This window comes from Lepidochelys olivacea (assembly GCF_965140295.1).
Source record: "Lepidochelys olivacea isolate rLepOli2 genome assembly, chromosome: 6".
Classification (NCBI taxonomy): domain Eukaryota; kingdom Metazoa; phylum Chordata; order Testudines; family Cheloniidae; genus Lepidochelys; species Lepidochelys olivacea.
This window is the reverse complement of record NC_140416.1, coordinates 53,441,248-53,463,468: the sequence shown is the minus strand read 5'-3', so window position 1 is coordinate 53,463,468 and position 22,221 is coordinate 53,441,248. Positions and strand designations below refer to the sequence as shown.

The following is a 22,221-nucleotide window of genomic DNA, read 5'->3' as shown; positions in this document are numbered from 1 at the left end:
CTGGAATCTGTCTGTTTTGTTCCTGACTTCATGACAGATGAAATGCGATCAGAGGGGGCCTCCAAAATCTCACATTAATTGAAGTTGGCAAAAAATTCTAACAGTGCCCTTTTGAACTGCTGACACAGTGCAGAATGGATTAGCCGGTGCTAGATTAACAACAGGTGGCAGCTCATAGGACTGCTGCCTCGACCCCCACACAAAGAGATTGTTAGCAGCCAAAACCCAGCCCTGGCAATACTCCACAGGCAAACTTAAAGCTAGTGAGTGCTTTTCGCACCTACAAAGAGTGCACTTTAACGTGGCTGGTAGTAGGTGAACTGGAGAGCATGATCAGAGGTAAGCGGGTGATACTATTCCCACTGCATAGTATGAGGAATTATTTCTGCTGGGGGAGATCAAACCCTCTAAAGCAATAACTAATACCTGGCGCTTCTCCAGCTCCTTCACTTTACGGTCTCAGAACACTTCCCAAATAGTAACGAATGAAGCCATCTGATAATACACCCCACTTCACAGATGGGGAAACAGAGGCATGGAAAAGCGAAGTGATTTGTCAAAGGTCCCACAAGTCAGCAGTGGCAGCGGGAATAAAATCCAAGAATAAAACTCCTCAGTCCTGTACTAACCAGTAGACCACACTGCATTTCAATAGGCCATTGGCTATAATAGCTCAGATATAGTGACTCCAGGTTTCTGAGGGACAAAGGGGAAACATGAGTGTATTGGGAATTAGCCTCCAAGAGGGCAACTTTGTCCCATGTGTCAGGTATTCAAAACTCACCAGCCACAACACCTTTCCCCATGTCACAGGTGGCTAAGAGTCCAGTGGGAGCCTGCTGGGCCTTACCACCCAGGGTCCCTTGCACTCTCAGCCGCTGCCAAGTTTCAAAGATGGGCTCGATGATGATCAGACAAGGTTCAGTCTCTCCCTTAGCAATGCCCTTCAACCAGCATTAGCTCTTCCCACACCAGAGGGGCTGCTAGTACCAGCTTGAGTGGATCCCCAGTTTGCAGCTTCTCAAGGGCAGGACGAGGCCGAGACTAGAGGCTACGGAGCAGGTTTTGTCTCCTGTTGGTCCCTTTGCTCTGCTTTTTCACACCTTCTCCACTGCTTCAGCTCTGAGTGAAGGAAATTAGTGCTCTGTGGGGAAATCTTCTGTTGCTTTCCTTTGGGGAATCACCTCCAGCTGCAGCCATATTTTTATGCTGAGAATCTACAGACTAATCTTGCAAACTCATCAGGTTCGCCACCAGCAGCCAGTAACTGGGATTAGCCCAAACCTCTGCATTCCCGACTAGCTCCAAACTCTGCTAACGCTTGGATTGGGATCTGAACTTTGCCCTTTGGGCCCATGCGGAGCTGAGACGCACTCAAACTGCCGTGCCTGCACAGGGGTCTCTTGTTTAGCTTTCAGTGAGCTGCCAAGTGTCACATTAGCTCAGATACAGCATAACTGTTTTCCCTCTCACAAGGCACCGTGTAACTAACAATAAAATTCTGTGTAACCCTTGTCTATTCCTCTCCATGGGCTGGATCACTTGTAAGAGAAAAATTCCTCTGGCCCTCAAGCACTAGATGTCAGATTCTCCACATGCTGGCAAAGCCTTGTTTGTTGGCGGCTTAAACCCAGTTTTAGTATTTCCTGTTTTCAGGGGTTTACACAACCAGCATAAAAATTTGCTCTTCGTTTGAAGGTTGACATGGAAGGCTGGGCCCTTTGCTGAGCCGTCTGAGTAGGGCTAATGATAGCATTTTTAAAATTAAACCTACAATAATGGAGCTTATACGTAGCGATATTTAGCCTGGGCTTTCACATATTCAGAGCACTGTACAAACAGATAACGGCACCACATCCGTAAGAACTAGGAAGCATTGTTTTACAGCTGGGGATGTTGGATGCCCTGCTCAGCACCTGTCTGAGGCCGTGGCGGAGGTGGATTAGACCACAGCACCTCCCCACAACCAACCTTTGTGGCAGAGGCTAGTTTCCAACTGAAACTCCAAGAGGAATTTAGGGAGGCAGAATGTAATTTCCCGCATGGGGATTTGGTGAGGACACCAAGGGTAACATCCCTTCTCTTTTGGCAAGTGCGACCTCTCTCTCTCTCTCTCTCTCTGTGTTAGTGTACTAAACATGCAAATGAAAAGCAATTTTTTCAAAAATGCTACTAGTCCAAAACAGCTTTGGGTTCTTTTCCTCTTTCTTTTTTAAAAGCAGGCGACTAATCTTTAATAATATGGACCAATCACAACCTGCACCTTTGTGGAAAAAGGCAAAATACATGAAAGCTACATCTGTTTATGGCCATATGGCGCCCATGTGTTAAGGTGTTGCATTTAATCTGAGACAAATATGAGTTTATTACTTGTAAAGATCTTCCACTTCCCCGTCTCAACTGCATAAATGTTCAGGCTATTTGTAACAATGACGAGACAAAGACAGATGCTCACACCTAGTAGTTTACTCCTTTTGCTGCTTTCTTCCTGGACTTCACTTTTCAATTCTTTTACATTTAGATCTTTTTTTCTAACCTGTATAAAGTGGCCTGGATACACTCAGCAAGGGTAAAATTATAGGGCCAGGTCCTCAGTTGGTGTGAATCAGCACTGACTTCAATGGAAATACACTGAGGATCTGGCCCATAATTCCAGTAATATACAGTCACAAAACTCTCGATAGTTTAAAAAATTACCTAGAAAATCAAGTAAACCAGCTGTGAAATATAAGTATATTCATGAGTAAAACAGCTCACAGCTATATGAAACGTGGGTCAAAAATAAACACACGCACGAGGGAACAAAGGGGCCTTTGATCTGAGCGGTTCAGGTTCATTGCCAAGTGGCCACAGGTGTGCACCACATGAGCAGGTAAGAGTGAGATGCTAAGTGATGACAGTTGTGCGGGTGTCCATCATGCATGGGTCAAAAGGGGCACCTGCACACTGGTTCCATACTTTGACATTTTATTGGTCACATTGAAACCCGTGACCGAGGGTCTGAACCTCAACAAAAATAAAGTGCAAGTGGGGGTGTGGCAGGAAGCAGATTTTTACCACCCAGCTGAATGCTCCTGGAACCCATTGCTTCTCATGAAAGTGCTTATGCCTCACGCTCCTTGTGTCTCCATTAGAACCAACAGAAAATTCCAATTCACTCCTCAGTCCAATCCCTCATGAAGCATAACTTCAGTCAAAAATCTATCAAGAAGTGAACTAGCCATTCAGCCAAAAAATACTTTTGCGCACCAACACAAGTCTTCAGTCACCATCTGATTATGTTTATGGAAGCCTGGCTTTCCCTTCTCCATCCTCCTGTTTGTTCTCTCCCTCACTTGTATCTCGTCCAAGTTTCAGGCTCCACTCCTACCGTTAGATCTACTTGGGTGGAGCCTTGCATTCATGCTGGAGGCCCATTGACTTCAAGGGTGCTCAGTGGAAGCTCAAGGATCCCCCCACATTGATCTGATTTCAGGATTGAGTTTCTGGTTGTATGTTTTTCGGGCAGCATTCTTGTCTAGCTGTTTTGAGAGTCCCCCGTCACACCTCTGGGTGCATTACAGTCATCAACAAACAACAAACACAACAACAACAACAACAACAACAGAAGTTTGCAGATTTACACTCTCAAAAGCATCATTCTTCACTGAAAATAAAATACAACAAAATGACAAAGTAACCAAACATACAAAAATTAAAGAGATGCTGTAAGGTTCAAATCTATGCTTTCTGTCTTTAAAAGAAGGATTATTTATTTATTTATTTACAAGTGTTAAACAAATAATTAAAAATGGGAAGAATTCCAAAGATTGACAGTTTTGCTTACTTTTTGCACTACACTCCCCTTGTGCAATTAAAACTGTCTAGTCACGTTCACATTTGTGTACAGTTCTATGCATACTTTAGCAGACTGGTGCACCGTTTTGGATGCCACAAACATGCAAGAGAAAATTATTCTTGCAAATGAAACTGTTTCCGTAGTTATACAAACAGCACTATGGAAACATTTCCAGTGATGTTTGGTTTTGGAAAAGCTTGTTTTTAAACCAAACCTACATTTGGGACTTGAACTGACCTTTGTCCATATAAAAGCTGAACTATATTAGCCCAGAGGAGAAGAGGTGCAAAAGGAGTGGGCAGGACATGCATCACTGCTCTATATTCCAACTAATGCACCAGCCCAGCAAATGACAAAGTGGATTAGAAGATTCCAATTCAAGAAACAGCATTACTAGTCCTTCTGTACCAGTTTGTAACAGAATACCTCCCCATAAGTGGCAGTCTCCATACAAGCTGTGATTCATTCCTTCATGACTGAACTCATTTCAGAGCCATGAGTGCCAGGTTATCATTTCATATATGTACATAGAGAATGACTGGGGAACTGTGTGGCTCAGAAGACTGGGAATGATGTATGAAGCCTTTCATCTTTATGCCTTGTATCACACAGTGACTGATGATGATTGAAAATTATTACGATCCTATAGCTGTTCTTTGTGTCATGTGAAATGAGTTGCTGGAGTCTCAGACCAGCTCTTCATGGACAAATGGCCGCCAAAAAACAAACAAACCCGCAACTCTGTGTTACGAGTTTCAGCAAAGAGGCTAAGTGAATGGCCACAGGGACCGAGCTTCCTTGCAGCGACAGGGGACAGTGAAAAAGGAAGCCTGCATCATTGGTGCCTGTTGTGTGGACAAAACTTTAATCCCCACTGCTTGGCCTTGCACAGATACTGTAGAAGTATAGTAATCCCACATCGTGGCCATCTCCCAAGGTGGGATAGAAAGGATTGCAGAGCTGTCACTCCAGTCTGGAGAGGAAGGAGTTAAAGCATTCCATCTTTCTCCAAGTAAACAGACAATCAAGGCATTCAGGGATAGATTTGGAGAATTGCTGCAACCATCTCCAGAAAACGAAGACAGCGAGCAGGCAGCCTTGCAGTATTGCCAGGATTTCTGCTATGAATAGCCATCAGGGTTGTGCTGTGTTTCCTCAGGTGTGTAATGCCCTGGCCACCATCCCCACCACTCCATTTCAGCTAATTGCCTCAATTGTTGCTGTCACCCCTTAACGAAAACCACAAGTTGCCATGGAAGCAGCAGCTACAAGATCCTGGCAGACACTGGAATCCTGAAGATCAGCAGACACGGGACCGCTTACCAGCAGTTTACCTCAAACTACAATTACACTGAGCGCACTGGGAACGATTTTAAACCGCTTCAAACAAGGGCAGGCCAAGTCATGCTCACACGCATAACCAAGACAGTCTTGGGGCTTTCCAGTGCTCCAGAAAGAAAAGGATGGCCATGTTGCTAAGACACAGGGCTGGGACGCCTGGGTTCTATTCCCAGCTTTGCCTAGGAAGACTGTGCAAGAACTTGGGTAACTCACAGCTTCTCTGCACCTCTGTTTAGTCAACTGTAACAACAGGAACAATAAATACTGACTGACCTCCCGGAGGGGGTTAAGTGAGCAACTCACAGAGAGGGGAGTGTGAATGCTCTGAGTACCTGAAGCATCTTCACTTTATTGCTTGTGAGGAATGTGGACTTGCACACAAGTGTGGTGCGAGGCTAAAAGCCCCACTAATATCAAATGTGAATCTACACTGTCCTAGCTAACCTTGCTCTCAGACAGATTGCAATGAAGGGAGGACAGAGAGGGGAGGTGGAATGCAGCATAAAGATCCTCCTCCTCCTCCCTACCCAGGTATGTTTGCAAACTGGTTTCTGCGAGCTGGATTTTTTTAGTGGCTTAAATGCTCATGTGAAGGGAGCTGCAGCTGTTTAGCTCAAGACCATGCAGCTTCCAGCGGAGAGATGCAGTTATTGTTGGGCTTGGGGGAAGGTTTTTTGTTTTTGCCACAACAGCTTTCTTGGGCTCCCATTGTCTGTCAGTACGGTTCGAACTTCTCAATGGTCTTTGCTCTGCTCTTCGCAGCTCCTCAGCAAGACAGCGCAGCTAACTTAGCATCTGCTATAGGCACTGGACAGTACAGTTTTGTCTCTGTTTCTCCCCCTTACCCCTGCTTTTACTGCAAGGAAGAGTCTACATGACAGCAGGAAAATGAAACATCCGTCCTGTAGAAGTGGAAGCTACTGTTTGATTTTGAAAAAAATAAGCCCTGCAGCTGTTCCGATAAATTGAAAATCCGTGAGCCTTTAAAACTAATTCCAAGAAAACTGGAATACTTACCTTTGTCCTCCCTCAATTCCAGCTCAGATCATTACAATCTGCTTCCCTGAACCAACCCACCACTTTTCACCTCTTGACTACATGGTTGTAGTTTTGCTGTTACAACCATGATGATTCTTCACTGCGGACAAGGCTATATTTCATTGGTGGATGAGTAGATTTCTGTGTGGCCAATAAACCACTGTGGGATGCTTCCAAGCAAACGGCATTCTTATAGAGGTCTATTACAGCATAACAGACTCTGCTTCCATACTGCATCTGCACAAGCATCCACAGAGTGACCTCATTTGATAGAATAATCTGTCGTCATAAAGCTCAGGTCAGTATTTTCAAACCCAAATGCCTAAAAGTAAGCCTCCTAAATCCATACTTAGGCACCTTAACACAAGTGGCCCGCTTTAACGCTCACCCATGAACTGAAAGAAATGGGAGTTGCAGGTCCTGAGAACCTTTGAAAATAAGGCCACTTTTATTTTCATATGGATTTAGGAGCCAAATTTAGGCATCCAGGGTTCGAAGAGCTGACCGTTGAGCTTAATATTAAAGGCAGTTAGAAAGATAGCTGCTGCAGTAAAGCAAGTTAAAGTAATACTAGTGAAGGTGCAACGGGGGGCGGGACTCAGTGTAAGAGCTGGAGACAGCAGGAAAGCAGCAGTTCAGAACGCCGGGGACTTAATCGGCATGTCCTGTAATCAGATAGCAGAGCTCTGAAGTGGGCAAGAGACTGAGCTGACAAATCATTTACAGGGTCAGTGAGGCTAAAAATGTATCCCTGAGACTTGCACAATTGGCTGGGTAACCATCCCACTTTGACCTCCTATACAAATGACAAGGTGCCCCCACCATCATTTCGGTAATTTTGCAGCATGCAATGTATTTTAATAAACACATGGCAGTGTCTCTGAACAGAGAGGAAATAAGAAGCTGCCATTGCAAAGAATGCCACTGTCAAGATAGCTTATCCACCTGCCCTTCTCCCAAGATCCAGACCCTTCATGTTTGCAGCCTCCTTGTTTGTAAGGAAGTCCCCTTCTTTTATTCAGGTGGGTCATTTCAAAGGTCTCCCAAATTATCTCCTAAGCACATAACCCTTAATGCTGCAAAGAGTGACCACTCCCAGCAAAGTGGGAAGCGATGAATTCTGACACATCCATAGCATTACAATTAAACCATTGAGTAAAAGGGAAGTTATCCTTCCTCCCCACCCCCCGGCCCCCCAAACCTTCAATAGTACTGTCAAATAATGGCAAATCTACCCTCTCTGGAGGGGTATATGGGAAGAGTTTGTCCAGAGTAAAAGCTCCCACTGAAAGACACGAGCACCATTAACAGTTGTGAAGATGTTAAAATAATGATGATTATTTCTAGAGTGTGTTGTGGATATTCATGTTTTAATACAGATTTATTTAGCAAAAAGAATCAATCCCTGCAGTTTTCCTTTCAGAATACTTCCACAGTTCCTTATGGAATGTACACAATCACCTCTTCAGAAGTAAAACAGAACACAATCAATATTTTTGAGCTAATTTTTTTAATAAAACATACAAGCTGAACAGGTAACTATTCTCTTAATTTAATGACCGACAATAGAATCATCCCAATATTCTCTCACACACACTTTGCTATTTTACAGTTTTTGAATCTTTTTCAGAAACAAACAACAATTATAAATGGGTTCAGGAAGTGGCCCAGCTTATAGACTTAGACAGCTGCCCAACTTTATATTCTGATCACTTTCCATACCACAGAACGGAGACATACCATCATTAAACAGAGTTTGGAATATAAAAAACACCTGTGAAATGATGCAGGACAAAATGTGACAGGTTAATTGACGTAATGGCTCTTGGGCTTATCAAGGAAGATACACTTGCTCAAGCCCAAAAGATCTTGGCCATGAGGGGCTGTTGCCCACTTAGTGTCAAACCTAGAGATGACTTTAGGTGGGTTTCAGAGAGACAAGGTGGATGAGGTAAAATCTTTTATTGGACCAACTTCTGCTGGTGAGAGAGAAGCTTTCGAGCTAAACAGAGCTCTTCTTTGTCAGGCTGCCACCCACCACTTCTATTTCTAGGCCGTCATATTCCCCCCAGTCTGAAATCTGCCTTGTGCTATAAGTGTTTGTGCAAAAACTACACGCAACCTTTGCCTATGAACTTGAGAAGGAACTACTAGGTTGCAGCACTTTCAAGACTGTGTGCAGGGGAGAAGTTCTCTCTCTGGAACACTCCCAAACCTCTGCCATCCTGAGACCCCCACCACCTCTGGGTCAATTCAGTAGCATATTATGCTGTCATAATTTCCCTTTTAAAAACAAGCTGCTTAATGGAAAGTGAGCTGCAGTCTGTGGGACAAGGACATAATTCAGACAAACTAACAGACTCAGGAAGTAAGTGCATGTGTGGAGGCTGCAGGGAAGAACTGTTCAGCAGCAGAGAAACAGTGTTCCTCACCCAGTGGTACCCCCTGTATGCAAAAAGTCATTAGCATTACCATCACTGGGACAGCTATCCCCGCCTTGCCTACTACCATCCCCCACAGCACAGTCAGAACATAGCAAAGACTGCAAGGCCCTAGAAACAAGTCCTAGAATTTATCAGTAATTAAAACATTCCCAAGAATGAGAGAATTTAGTTTACAGCAGGGGCGGGCAAACTTTTTGGCCTGAGGGCCACATCGGGTTTCCAAAATTGTATGGAGGGCCGATTAAGGGAGGCTGTGTCTCCCCAAACAGCCAGGAGTGGCCTGGCCCCCGCCTCCTATCCAACCCCCCCCACTTCTCGCCCCCTGACAGCTCCCCCAGGATTCCTGCCCCATCTAACCCTCCATTCCCTGTCCCCTGACCCCTCCTGGATCCTCCACCCGACTGCCCCCTGTTGCCCCATCCAACCCTCCCCCCATTCCTAACTGCCCCCCCCGGGACCTCTGCCCCATACAACCCCCCTGTTCCCCGTTCTCTGACCGCCCCGACCCCTATCCACACCCCCGAACTCCCCTGCCCTCTATCCAACCCCCCCTGCCTCCTTACCACGCTGCCTGGAGCACCGGTGGCTGGTGGTGCTACAGCCATACCGCCCAGAGCACCGGGTCAGGCTACGGCTCTGCAACTGCGCTGCCCGGCCGCCCAGAGCGTTACGCCAGCAGCGCAGGGTGCTGAGGCTGTGCGGGAGGGGAGGCAGCAGGGGAGGCGTCAGGCGCTAGCCTCCCGGGCCAGGAGCTCAGGGGCTGGGCAGGAGGGTCCCGTGGGTTGGCTGTGGCCAGCAGGCCGTAGTTTGCCCACCTCTGGTTTATAGACACTTCCCTTGGGAGTTCTAAATTGAAGTATCCCCTCACAGCTACTGTTCTAACAGGCTTCTCATTCCCAACACCTCCACAGTGTTGGGCAATGAGGGAAGTTTTACTGGGGTGACAGAAACAGGGAGCAGATGTTTCCTGTTTCTGGCCTGACTTCCATTTGATTTTTTTGCCATTGCTGCCAGTCACTCTCAAGGCAGAGGGATGAACTAAGAGTGCTAACACTTGCCCTGCTGTCTGGGGTTTGGCAGAACTATAAGAATGGTCATACTGTAACAGAAAGATTGTCCATCAAATATGATGCCTCTAACAGTTTGCTAGTAAGGAAAGTGCAAACTGCCCATAATGCACCAAATAGATGGACACTATACCATTTGGGTAAAGAGGAGACTTCCTCTCTGGTTCCAGCTTGGGATCAGTTTATATGCTGGAGCACGAGGACTGATCATCCTTGAAAATTTTATTGTCTCTAGTGTAGACAGATAATATTCAGATCAACTTTAACCATGGAGAAACAGCTTGACTCACCATAACAAATGTCTAACCTTTAAAAATTATACTAAGCCATTTGTTCAAGTAAGATCCTGTGGCACTGCGTTCTCTAGGTTAATCACAGGCTAACACTTGGCAATTTTTCAAATGAGAGCAGCTTGTGTGGGTTTGCTTGCTAAGTATGTGTTATTAATATATTCCACATACACGCACCAGCTGTAAAGTCGAAGTCCTGCAGATGGAGGTGTACGACAATCTATCCTACAGCACATTGTTTTCTGAAGAGGGTTCACATATACAAACATGCATCTTAGCTGTTACCCCAGTACATGGATACGCCAAATGAACAAACAACTGTTCCACCTTGATAAGAGTAGGCTTTGGGGATAGCAAAAACTTAGTAAGGCCAGAAGATACATTTTCCTCTCCATAAAATGTCTTTTATATTGAATGGACTTCGCTTCTATGAGTATAGCAGAATACCTGAGATTTATACACACACATGAGAGGTGTAGTGATGGTAGGGATAGTCTAAGGCCTGGTCTACACTGGGGGAAGGGGGCTGGGGGGGAATCGACCTAAGATACGCAACTTCAGCTACGAGAATAGCGTGGCTGAAGTTGACATATCTTAGGTTGACATACCTCGCGTCCTCACGGTGCGGGGTCAACTGCCACCGCTCCCCCGTTGACTCCGCTTCCGCCTCTTGCTGCGGTGGAGTACAGGAGTCGATGGCAGAGCGATCGGCGATCAATTTATCACGTCTACAGTAGACACGATAAATCGATCCCCGATAGATCGATCACTACCTGCCAATCTGGTGGGTAGTGTAGACGTACCCTAAGTCTTTAAATTAAGGAGACCGTCCCATTGGCTGTGATCTGTGCTAATATCCACTGAAATATTTTTCATTTAATGCAAAAATGTTTAGCCCCCTAAACCCTGTGACAAAAGATTGTATTATATTTTTTATTTTTTTTTTTTTTAAGAAAAACATTTATCTTGCTAAGCAAAAAAGCCAGGCAGGGATCTTTGTTGCTCAATTACTTAAAGCCAACAACTAACCTCAATGGAGGTAGGCATGCCATCCTCACAGGGGGAAAAACAGGCTGGATACATATTGTAGCCAGTATTGAAAGCAGTTTGCATTTATACTGGTGATTGCATCAAACTAAAAGAGTGTATTTAACAGAACAGGTGAGCCATGTAAGGCACCCTTACACAGCAAGATTCTGCTCTATTCTTCCGTATAAGCAACCTCCACTGGAAAAAAGTATTTGGCATTTTCAATAGACTCAAGCATAGAGCCTGTCCTGTATTTGTCTGTAATACAGAAATAGCTTCTGTGCTCTGCATTACTGTTCTGTGTATTGTGAAGGACGGACTAATATATCAGAACCTGGCATTAATCCCCTTCCCCTCAGTTATAACCCACACGCTGGCATTTTCCTTCAAGGCCTCAGGCTCATCTTAGCACTGGTCATCTTTTTTCTCTCACTGTTTTTTACATTCAAGTTTGCTGCCAAGCTGCCTTTTACAAGCTGCCGATGTTGGGGAAGCTCTTCAATTTCTCAGGGAAGTCATCTTTGTACAGGACAGGATCAGCACGATGCTCCACCACTTTCAGGGGCATGGTCCCAAAGACAGAGGCAAACTTATTGATGCATTCGGACCTGTGTGAAAAAGACAGCAATGTAACTAAGTGACCATGCCAGCTACTTACTCCCACCCCAAAATAACTAGTTTAAAAAGCAGCAAAGAGTCCTGTGGCATCTTATAGACTAACAGACGTATTGGAGCATAAGATTTCGTGGGTGAATACCCACTTCATCAGATGCAAGTTTAAAAAGAACTCAATAACCTTCTCTCATGTTCCTGGAAAGATTTCTCCACACTGGCTACTAGGAAATAGGAGAGGGAGTCTCGCTACACAGAGGGTTTGGAAGAGGGCTAGTGCTCTTTGATTTATCCATTTAATCACAGTGAAGAGCAAGGGGATGCTGCCAGCAACACATGTGCAGAAGGAGGTCAGAGCTTCCCTTCTCCCTCCCCCTAGAATTCCAGTCATTCTTAAAGCAACACATGCTGTAAAGTAGAACAGATTAGCTGCCAACACATCTCAAAGTGCCACTGGTGGGTCAAATTTAACTCATAATGAAGGTTTTGCAAAAACCAAGCATTTATGAAACTGAAGACCTATGGAAATGTTATTTCTGGTTTTTAGACTCCATCAGAAATGGTTTTTCTTTACTAAATAAACAAACATTCCTGTATGAAGTCAGCAGCATTGATTGTGCTTGGGACCCTAAAAGTGAAGCAGAATAAAAAACTAAAGTGAAACTGATGAGTCTGTCTGTCCACATGAAGCAAAATTGAACAGTAAAGCATCAAAATTAGTGAAAAATTAATTAGATTTCTGATCATTCTTTCACTTGTAATAATCTCAGGTGTCAGTAGCAGAGTAACAGAGAGGGTTATTTGTTTTTTTAAAGTGCATGATTTTTAACCTTACAGTCCCCCGTTAATCTCTTCATTGCAAGGCAGGGACTGGTGGAGGCAGAGTAAGGAAAACCTAGCTAATCTTATCTCAGCCAGTGTTTAGCTAATTTTAGGTCTGTGTTTAGCACAATAGTTTTAAAAAGCTTCTGACACTGAAAGTCACAGCAAGTGAGCCTCCAAGATGCTCAAACAATGGAGAGCCATTCACAAAATAAAGGGTCACTGCTTCTTTTGCTGGTCACAAATTAAAAGAACAGACAAAAGATTAGCAAGAATTTTGGCTAGAGAAAGCAAGCTAGGACTGCTCCAGACAGTGGTGTGCTGTAAACAGTCTCAGGGCAAGTCTCCCCTGCTCTCCACCCCCATGCTCACTTTCAACCCTTCTAAGGGTGAGGGGGTCATTCAGTCTCCAATATAGCTTTCCTGAGCAGACTTGGCCAATCACATCAAGTGTGACAGTTTTGCAATGGGGACTGCTTCAGCACTACCCAACAAACTCTCAAGACTGGATTTCAAAAGTTAATTCCTCATCTTTTAAGCCATCCTTTAGCTCCCTGTTTAACTACAGTAAGAGTAAACAATTGAAAACAGAGTCAGAGTTTTTGAAAGTGCTACATTTCTGCACAGTTGTTTTCAACCTGCAACAGTCACTCTCGTACTAGATTAAAAATGTGGAAAGGGTTTGAAGCTAAGCAGTGCAGACGATTCATGCTCTGCCCTCGCCCTCTTTTCCCCCCCAAAGGTGTTCAAATCCTTACAGTAGGAAACAAACAAGAAGGAGTTTGGAGGGTAAAATGGGAGCAACAGGGTGCATCACAGAACACCTGATAAATTGGCACAAATATTCTCTGCCCAGGAAAGGCCCAGGCCTGGAATAGTAACGGAACTGTAGGTCAGAACTGAGGGAGAGAGAGAACCAGCTGTCCAAAATGTGGACTACCCAGGGCTGTTGTAGGGCCTAGTTAGGGTGCACTGGCAGAGAGAGGAATGTGGGGACTAGAGGAGTAGGACTAGAACAATATAGAGTGCAGCAGATTAGGATTCAGGGTCAAGGTTTTCAAAGTGATTTTTAGTGTCTCAATTTTTGGGTGTCCACTTTGAGCCACCATCAAGGGCACTGATTTTCAGAAAGTGCCGAACATCCACCCTCTCACTAGTTACTTTTGAAAATTTTGGCTGGGGTGCATAATCCAAGTTGTGTGTTGAAGTCCTGCAAATGGAATAGCACAGAGTTCCAGGAGCTAGATGGACTAAAAGAACCGTGCGTGAGAAGTTTGCACGAGAAGTTTGTATAACGGCTGTCCCTCAGTGGCTTATGGAATACAGAGCCTTTCACTTCTAGGTTACGGTTTCAACTCCTGCCCAGACTAATAATGACTGAAAGTCATTGTAACATAGCAATAGTCAGTTTGTTGTCTCAGTCTAGTTCCCAATGGGCAGGTGTCCACATCATAAAAGCCACGGTCAGAACTGGCACTAAATAGCAGCCCAAAAGCAAAAACCAAAACTGAATGGATCCTCTTCCCTCTAGAGAAGAAAAGGAGCACTTGTTGCACCTAGGAGACTAACCAATTTATTTGAGCATAAGCTTTCGTGAGCTACAGCTCACTTCATCGGATGCATACCGTGGAAACTGCAGCAGACTTTATATACACACAGAGATCATGAAACAATACCTCCTCCCACCCCACTGTCCTGCTGGTAATAGCTTATCTAAAGTGATCATCAAGTTGGGCCATTTCCAGCACAAATCCAGGTTTTCTCACCCTCCACCCCCCACACACAAACTCACTCTCCTGCTGGTAATAGCCCATCCAAAGTGACAACTCTCTACACAATGTGCATGATAATCAAGGTGGGCCATTTCCTGCACAAATCCAGGTTCTCTCACCCCCTCACTCCCCTCCAAAAAACACACACACAAACTCACTATCCTGCTGGTAATAGCTCATCCAAAGTGACCACTCTCCCTACAATGTGCATGGTAATCAAGGTGGGCCATGTCCAGCACAAATCCAGGCTCTCTCACCCCCGCCCCTTTTCCCCCCCTTTTCCCGGGGACACACAAACTCACTCTCCTGCTGGCAATAGCTCATCCAAACTGACCACTCTCCAAGTTTAAATCCAAGTTTAACCAGAACGTCTGGGGGGGGGGGGGGTAGGAAAAAACAAGGGGAAATAGGCTACCTTGCATAATGACTTAGCCAGTCCCAGTCTCTATTTAAGCCTAAATTAATAGTATCCAATTTGCAAATGAATTCCAATTCAGCAGTTTCTCGCTGAGTCTAGATTTGAAATTTTTTTGTTTTAAGATAGCGACCTTCATGTCTGTGATTGCGTGACCAGAGAGACTGAAGTGTTCTCCGACTGGTTTATGAATGTTATAATTCTTGACATCTGATTTGTGTCCATTTATTCTTTTACGTAGAGACTGTTCAGTTTGACCAATGTAAACGGCAGAGGGGCATTGCTGGCACATGATGGCATATATCACATTGGTGGATGTGCAGGTGAACGAGCCTCTGATAGTGTGGCTGATGTGATTAGGCCCTGTGATGGTGTCCCCTGAATAGATATGTGGGCACAGTTGGCAACGGGCTTTGTTGCAAGAATACTATTTGTTGCAAGAACACTATCCCCGATAATGTCACGGCTAACCTGGTGGCTGAACTTTGTGACTTTGTCCTTACCCATAACTATTTTACATTTGGGGACATTGTATACCTTCAGATCAGTGGCACTGCTATGGGTACCCGCATGGCCCCACAGTATGCCAACATTTTTATGGCTGATTTAGAACAACGCTTCCTCAGCTCTCGTCCCCTAAAGCCCCTACTCTACTTGTGCTATATTGATGACATCTTCATCATCTGGACCCATGGAAAAGAAGCCCTTGAGGAATTCCACCATGATTTCAACAACTTCCATCCCACCATCAACCTCAGCCTGGTCCAGTCCACACAAGAGATCCACTTCATGGACACTACAGTGCTAATAAGCGATGGTCACATAAACACCACCCTATACCGGAAACCTACTGACCACTATTCCTACCTACATGCCTCCAGCTTTCACCCTGACCACACCACATGATCCATCGTCTCCAGCCAAGCTCTGTGATACAACCGCATTTGCTCCAACCCCTCAGACAGAGACAAACACCTACAAGATCTCTGTCAAGCTTTCTTACAACTACAATACCCACCTGCAGAAGTGAAGAAACAGATTGATAGAGCCAGAAGAGTTCCCAGAAGTTACATACTACAGGACAGGCCTAACAAAGAAAATAACAGAATGCCACTAGCCGTCACCTTCAGCCCCCAACTAAAACCCCTCCAACGCATTATTAAGGATCTACAACCTATCCTAAAGGATGACCCAACACTCTCACAAATCTTGGGAGACAGGCCAGTCCTTGCCTACAGACAGCCCCACAACCTGAAGCAAATACTCACCAACAACCACATACCACACAACAGAACCACTAACCCAGGAACTTATCCTTGCAACAAAGCCCGTTGCCAACTGTGCCCACATATCTATTCAGGGGACACCATCACAGGGCCTAATAACATCAGCCACACTATCAGAGGCTCGTTCACCTGCACATCCACCAATGTGATATATGCCATCATGTGCCAGCAATGCCCCTCTGCCATGTACATTGGTCAAACTGGACAGTCTCTATGTAAAAGAATAAATGGACACAAATCAGATGTCAAGAATTATAACATTCATAAACCAGTCGGAGAACACTTCAATCTCTCTGGTCACGCAATCACAGACATGAAGGTCGCTATCTTAAAACAAAAAAAACTTCAAATCCAGTCTCCAGCGAGAAACTGCTGAATTGGAATTCATTTGCAAATTGGATACTATTAATTTAGGCTTAAATAGAGACTGGGACTGGCTAAGTCATTATGCAAGGTAGTCTATTTCCCCTTGTTTTTTCCTAAACCCCCCCAGACGTTCTGGTTAAACTTGGATTTAAACTTGGAGAGTGGTCAGTTTGGATGAGCTATTGCCAGCAGGAGAGTGAGTTTGTGTGTCCCCGAGAAAAGGGGGGGAAAGGGGGCGGGGGTGAGAAAGCCTGGATTTGTGCTGGACATGGCCCACCTTGATTACCATGCACATTGTAGGGAGAGTGGTCACTTTGGATGAGCTATTACCAGCAGGAGGTGAGTTTGTGTGTGTATGGGGGTGAGGGGGTGAGAAAACCTGGATTTGTGCTGGAAATGGCCCATCTTGATCATCATGCACATTGTAGGGAGAGTGGTCACTTTGGATGAGCTATTACCAGCAGGAGAGTGAGTCTGTGTGTGTGTTTTTTGGAGGGGAGTGAGGGGGTGAGAGAACCTGGATTTATGCAGGAAATGGCCCACCTTGATTATCATGCACATTGTGTAGAGAGTTGTCACTTTGGATGGGCTATTACCAGCAGGAGAGTGAGTTTGTGTGTGGGGGGGTGGAGTTTGAGAAAACCTGGATTTGTGCTGGAAATGGCCCAACTTGATGATCACTTTAGATAAGCTATTACCAGCAGGACAGTGGGGTGGGAGGAGGTATTGTTTCATGATCTCTGTGTGTATATAAAGTCTGCTGCAGTTTCCACGGTATGCATCCGATGAAGTGAGCTGTAGCTCACGAAAGCTCATGCTCAAATAAATTGGTTAGTCTCTAAGGTGCCACAAGTACTCCTTTTCTTTTTGCGAATACAGACTAACACGGCTGTTACACTGTTCCCTCCAGAGGTCATCCATCTAGGTCAAAGATTAGGCAGAATGGCAGAAAACACTGTAGGGAAATCTTACATTGCTGTGGCTCATGCTGTACTTATTCTGGGGATAGACTATTCAGGCTGCCAACATGTCACGTGTAACCACCATGAAAGCTGCTTCCTTTTAAAAAGAAATTATAAAAGGAAAAATCCAAATTAAAATCCTTAATGAACTTTCACCTTCACTCACAAAAGTCACTTCTCAGCAAACATCAGAACAAGGCTGAAGAACAAGCATTTAAAAAAAAAATTTAAACCAAAAAATGTGTCAGACACAAGTCGTACAATGTGTCTATGGGGAGAAATGCCTCCCTAGCAGGGAAGCTTTCATCTCCTGCAAGGAGCTGAACAGGTCCAGCTTGCATTCTGCAGGATCTGCCAATTCTGGATAACACAAAACAACACAGACACCTAAAGCATTAAACATTTTATGCTAGGAAGCCAAGAAAACATAGTAGGTTATCTCATACAGAGGAGCAGGTGTTTTGGCTCGCCAGCTTTCATAGCTCTGCACATTTAAATTAACACACGCATCTTTGCTTCCAAGAATTATTTCATCTTTTCCTTACTTTGCCAACAACACAGAATTGTGCTCAACATGAAATTAAGTTAGTGTGAATTGAAGAACAAAACTTCAGTTGGCTTTGACAGATTGGATCAGCTTTCTGGCCAATCAAGCCTTTGAATCAGTTCTCTCCCCTGTAACCAGACCTAATTTTAGCATAACCTCTCAGATAAGAAAAGAGTTCAGTTTTCATCATCTAGTCACTCCTTTCTCCCTGCTGAGACTGCCAACAATGGGCCCACAGATGGTTTTGCCAGGTGATCATCTGTCCTCAAGGAATAGGATGAAGATCACCAACTCTTTTCACATGTCACTAAACAGCCACCTCCTGGTCACTGTGCTGGTTTTGAAAAAGAAACCCCAAAGCAAAAACTCTACCTCCATTAGTAGCCCTGTATGCCATCCATTTCACAACAATAGCTTGATCCCCGGTCATTTGGACCTGGTACTAACTCAAATGCTAAGACCAACGTGTGCATTCTAGGGAATCAGTAGTCTGGTATGCAAATGGACCTGTTATGGAACACTGTCATATATCCCAAGGCATCATTCTGGGCCCTGGATATTACATAGTTAACTATAAGAATTGTTCTTCAAAGTTTCTTGTTGACATGGGCACCTCTTTCATTTAGATTCTCTCCTAACCTAACAGAAGACAGTTGACATTTCTGACCAGTGTCTGCATGAATTATAGGTATGGATGCTAAGCCCAACAGAAGACAGTTGACATTTCTGACCAGTGTCTGCATGAATTATAGGTATGGATGCTAAGCCCTGAAACCAAAGCAGAATTCTATCCATTGCTAAGTTAATGGGAACTTGCACTGAGAATCCTGTAGTTTATCACCACATTAAAACAAATAGGTAGCTTATGGGATTCCATAAAAAACACCTGCAAGTTTTTCAGCTAGCGCCCACTAATTTCAAATTGACAGTAGTAACATGGGACTACATGGACCCTGACAGTTGGTTGGTATGTCCGCTCACACTCTAACAACAACTAATGGTTTATACTGCTGAAGCCAGGTCAACCTAAAGAGTAAGGGCCATCTTTAAAATATAAAAATCAAATGTGACTATATCCCAGTTGCGTATCACTGCAGTTCTTCTCCAAGGCGCAGTTGCTAAATTCCTTGCTAAATTCCTCTAGCTGGACAATCAAGTAGTTTTATAAACAAATTTGATTTGCTATTACTTTCTGACACTTTCTCCAGCTTAGTTATCTCCACTGGTAGAAACTTAAATGTGGGGAAGAACACAGTTTGAGAGTATACTCACTAAACTGTCAGTAACATTTTACTTTTGGGACACCATTATTGTTACATGATAGATAACATATTCTTTTGATAAAATTATAATGTTCTTTGGAACAGAGCCTGCATTTTTGCTGTGTGTTTTTTAAAGGGACTAGCATAGAATCACAGATATACAAGCCTGAAAGAGACCTGAGAGGACATCTAATCCAGCCACTTGAGCTGAGTTAGAACCAAGTATACTTAGATCATCCATAACAGATGTTGGTCCAATCTGTTCTTAAAAACCTCCAATGATGGAGATTCCACTACCTCACTTGGAAGCGTAGTCCAGTGCTTACCTATCTTTATAGTTATAACATTTTTCCTAATATCCAACCTAAATCTTCCTTGCTCCAGATTAAGCCAGTTATTTGTTGTCATACATTCAGTGGATACAGACAACAATTGATCACTGTCCTCTTAATACATTTGAAAAAATTTATCAGGTTCCCTCTCAGTCTTCTTTTCTCAAGACTAAACATGCCCAGTTTTTTTAACCTTTCCTCATTTGTGTTGCTCTCCTCTGCACTCTCCCCAATTTGTATACATCTTTTTTAAAGTGTGATGTCCCAAACTAGACACTATACCCCAGCAGAGGCCTCACCAGTGACAAGTAGAACGGGATAATTACCTACCACATCTTACATATTACATTCCTATTAAGACACCCCAGAGTGGTATTTGCCTTTTTCACAACTGCATCCCATTAGTGGATCACAAACTGAATATGAGTCAACATAACCCCTAGACCCTTTTCTGCAATAGTACTGTCTACCCAGTTATTCCCTATTTTGGAATGGTGCATATGATTTTTCCTTCCTAAGTGTAATAGGGTCCTGGCCCATAACAAACTCCTGGGTGTTACTGCAATACAAACAACAAACAACAACAACAGGAAAGAACTACTAAATCCATGTAGTCCATTCCTCAGACAATACAGGATTGTTCCCTATAGTATATTTTCTAGTATTTCATCTAGTTTACGTTTAAATTTCCCAAGGCTTCCATACTCCTTCCTTGAGAAATTATTCTATACAACAACAGATCTCACTGTTAGGAAGTACTTCCTGATTTTCGTCTGGCTTTTTCCTTTTCTTAATTTAATCCCTTCTAGAGTAATATATCCTTGTAGCACTGTGAAGAACTCATCTCTGTCCTCGGTATTTACACTCTTCGGTACCTGAAGACTGTTATATCTCCATTTAGTCATCATTTAGCAAAGCTGCATATACTTCGCTCTTTTAATCTCGTGTCATAAACTCAATCCTTCCAGTCTACTAACCACTTTTGCAGCTATTCACTGAACTCACTTCAATATGTCAATATATTTCTAGTAATGAAGAGCACACAAATGAATGCAGTGTTCCAGGTGCAGTCTCATCAGAGCAATGTGGAGGGGGTCTGTAGATGTTGTGGTGATAAGTGTATTCAAAATATCTACAGCTAGACAATTTCCTTCCTGTTTCATGACTTAATGCCCCTGCAGCTAAGACTTCCATTGGCCTATTTTACTGCCCTATCAGCCACAAACATGTCTAATTTGTTGTTTACTATCATCACTAGTATAGGTCTCCCACAGCATTATTGCTTCCGTTGTTTCTTCCTCCCATGAAGGGGAGGCATGTGTGCATTTCAGATTATTTTTCTCCAAATGTGTTTGTGACCAAATTATTCCGTGCACTTGACAAAGTGAGAATGACTGATAAAAAGTAAGTCGGAACATAAAATATGCAGCAGTATAACTGATCTTGGAAGGAAGGAACATATATACTAACCACTCAGCAGACTATAGCCACGAGGCCTGCAGAGCAGACACAACAGACTAAAGAGCTCATAGGACATGCTTGGGGTATGTAGGTGTGTCAGTTCTGGGATTCTGGCTAAACTCCAAACAAATAATTAAGAAGTAATATTTTATTCTCAGATAGCCCTTTATATACAAGCATCTCAAAGCACTTTACAAAAGGTAAGTAAATATTTTCCCTGTTGAGAAGTTGAGGCACAGAAAGCTTTAGTGTCTTTTCCAAAGTTACAAAACTAGTCAACTGCAGAGTGCAGAACAGAACTCAGATGTTTCTGATTCCCAATATTTTGCTCTAAAACCTTTACAAAACTGTCTCTCCAAATACATATCACCTTTCAAAAAATAATTCGCCCTATCATATAATGTTGCAACCACTGTTAAATAGCTGCCATGTTCAACCACACAGGTGACTGCACTTCAGCAGGAGAAGTGGGCTTTGGGATCTTTGGAGGAAAGAGACTGTATAAACATCAGTTATTACAGCATCAATAACACTTCCCCTTTATCAGTCATTTTTATCCTTGTTAGCCAATTGCTCTCTGACAGTTTATCAACTTCCTGTGTTTTTAAAAATGTTTGAACACTCATTACATTTAAATTTCCATCATAAAATGAAAAATTTGTATAAAAACTATTGTTGGCAACCTAAATTTCATACAATCTGTGTGTTTTACAACCGAGCTGTTGAACTGGGTGCCCTTTCAAAGCTCTTCCTTTAAACAGATTACTTGTCACTACGGATCACATGCAGTGCACCCTATTACGCATTGTAGGAATCACCCCATATGTGGGTTGACCAGATTTAGATAGCAATTTCAGAGTTCAGGAATATGGGCAGTGGACACTTTTAATCCTAATTTCAGAGAGACCTAGAAACTGGCCTTGGGAATCACAGTGAGGCACCCTCAGCAATGAAAGGAGGCCCACTCACCTTTCCACCATGTGTGTCTGGTCCAATGACAATCCATCTATGGCTGTGCACTCTGGACATTTAAACTTCTTTCGTGGGGTCACCTGCACAAAGGCACGACAGACATCATCATTGACAGAAGGGATATTAATCCCCGTGGTTGGAAAGTAGAGCAATGCCTCTGAACATGCCTGCAGTGTAAGTCGAGCCCTCTTGAAAACTTGAAAAAAAGCCATGCCATTCCTTCATTCAGCTCCATCTGGCCCGGTTAACTGCAAAATTCACAGGGGCCCAATAAAAATGGTTTGGAGGGGTTTTGCCTTCTGTAACTGAAAAGTGGCAGCGATGACAAGCTCCTTAATTCCTGTTTAATGACTGTTTTCTCACTG

General features: G+C 43.8%; 1 protein-coding gene across 1 annotated transcript in view; it reads right to left on the bottom strand.

The window, feature by feature from the left end:
- Nucleotides 1–9,185: 9,185 nt before the first annotated feature.
- EXT2 (exostosin glycosyltransferase 2) overlaps nucleotides 9,186–22,221 on the bottom strand; it is a 106,536-nt gene continuing 93,500 nt past the window's right edge. Inside the window, exons 13-14 of the mRNA XM_084631674.1 lie at nucleotides 21,854–21,936; nucleotides 9,186–11,655 (exon numbers count right to left, since the gene is read on the bottom strand). Of these exons, the coding sequence (XP_084487800.1) occupies nucleotides 11,517–11,655; nucleotides 21,854–21,936 (222 nt within the window). The 3' untranslated portion in view covers nucleotides 9,186–11,516. The remainder of the gene's footprint in view (nucleotides 11,656–21,853; nucleotides 21,937–22,221) is intronic.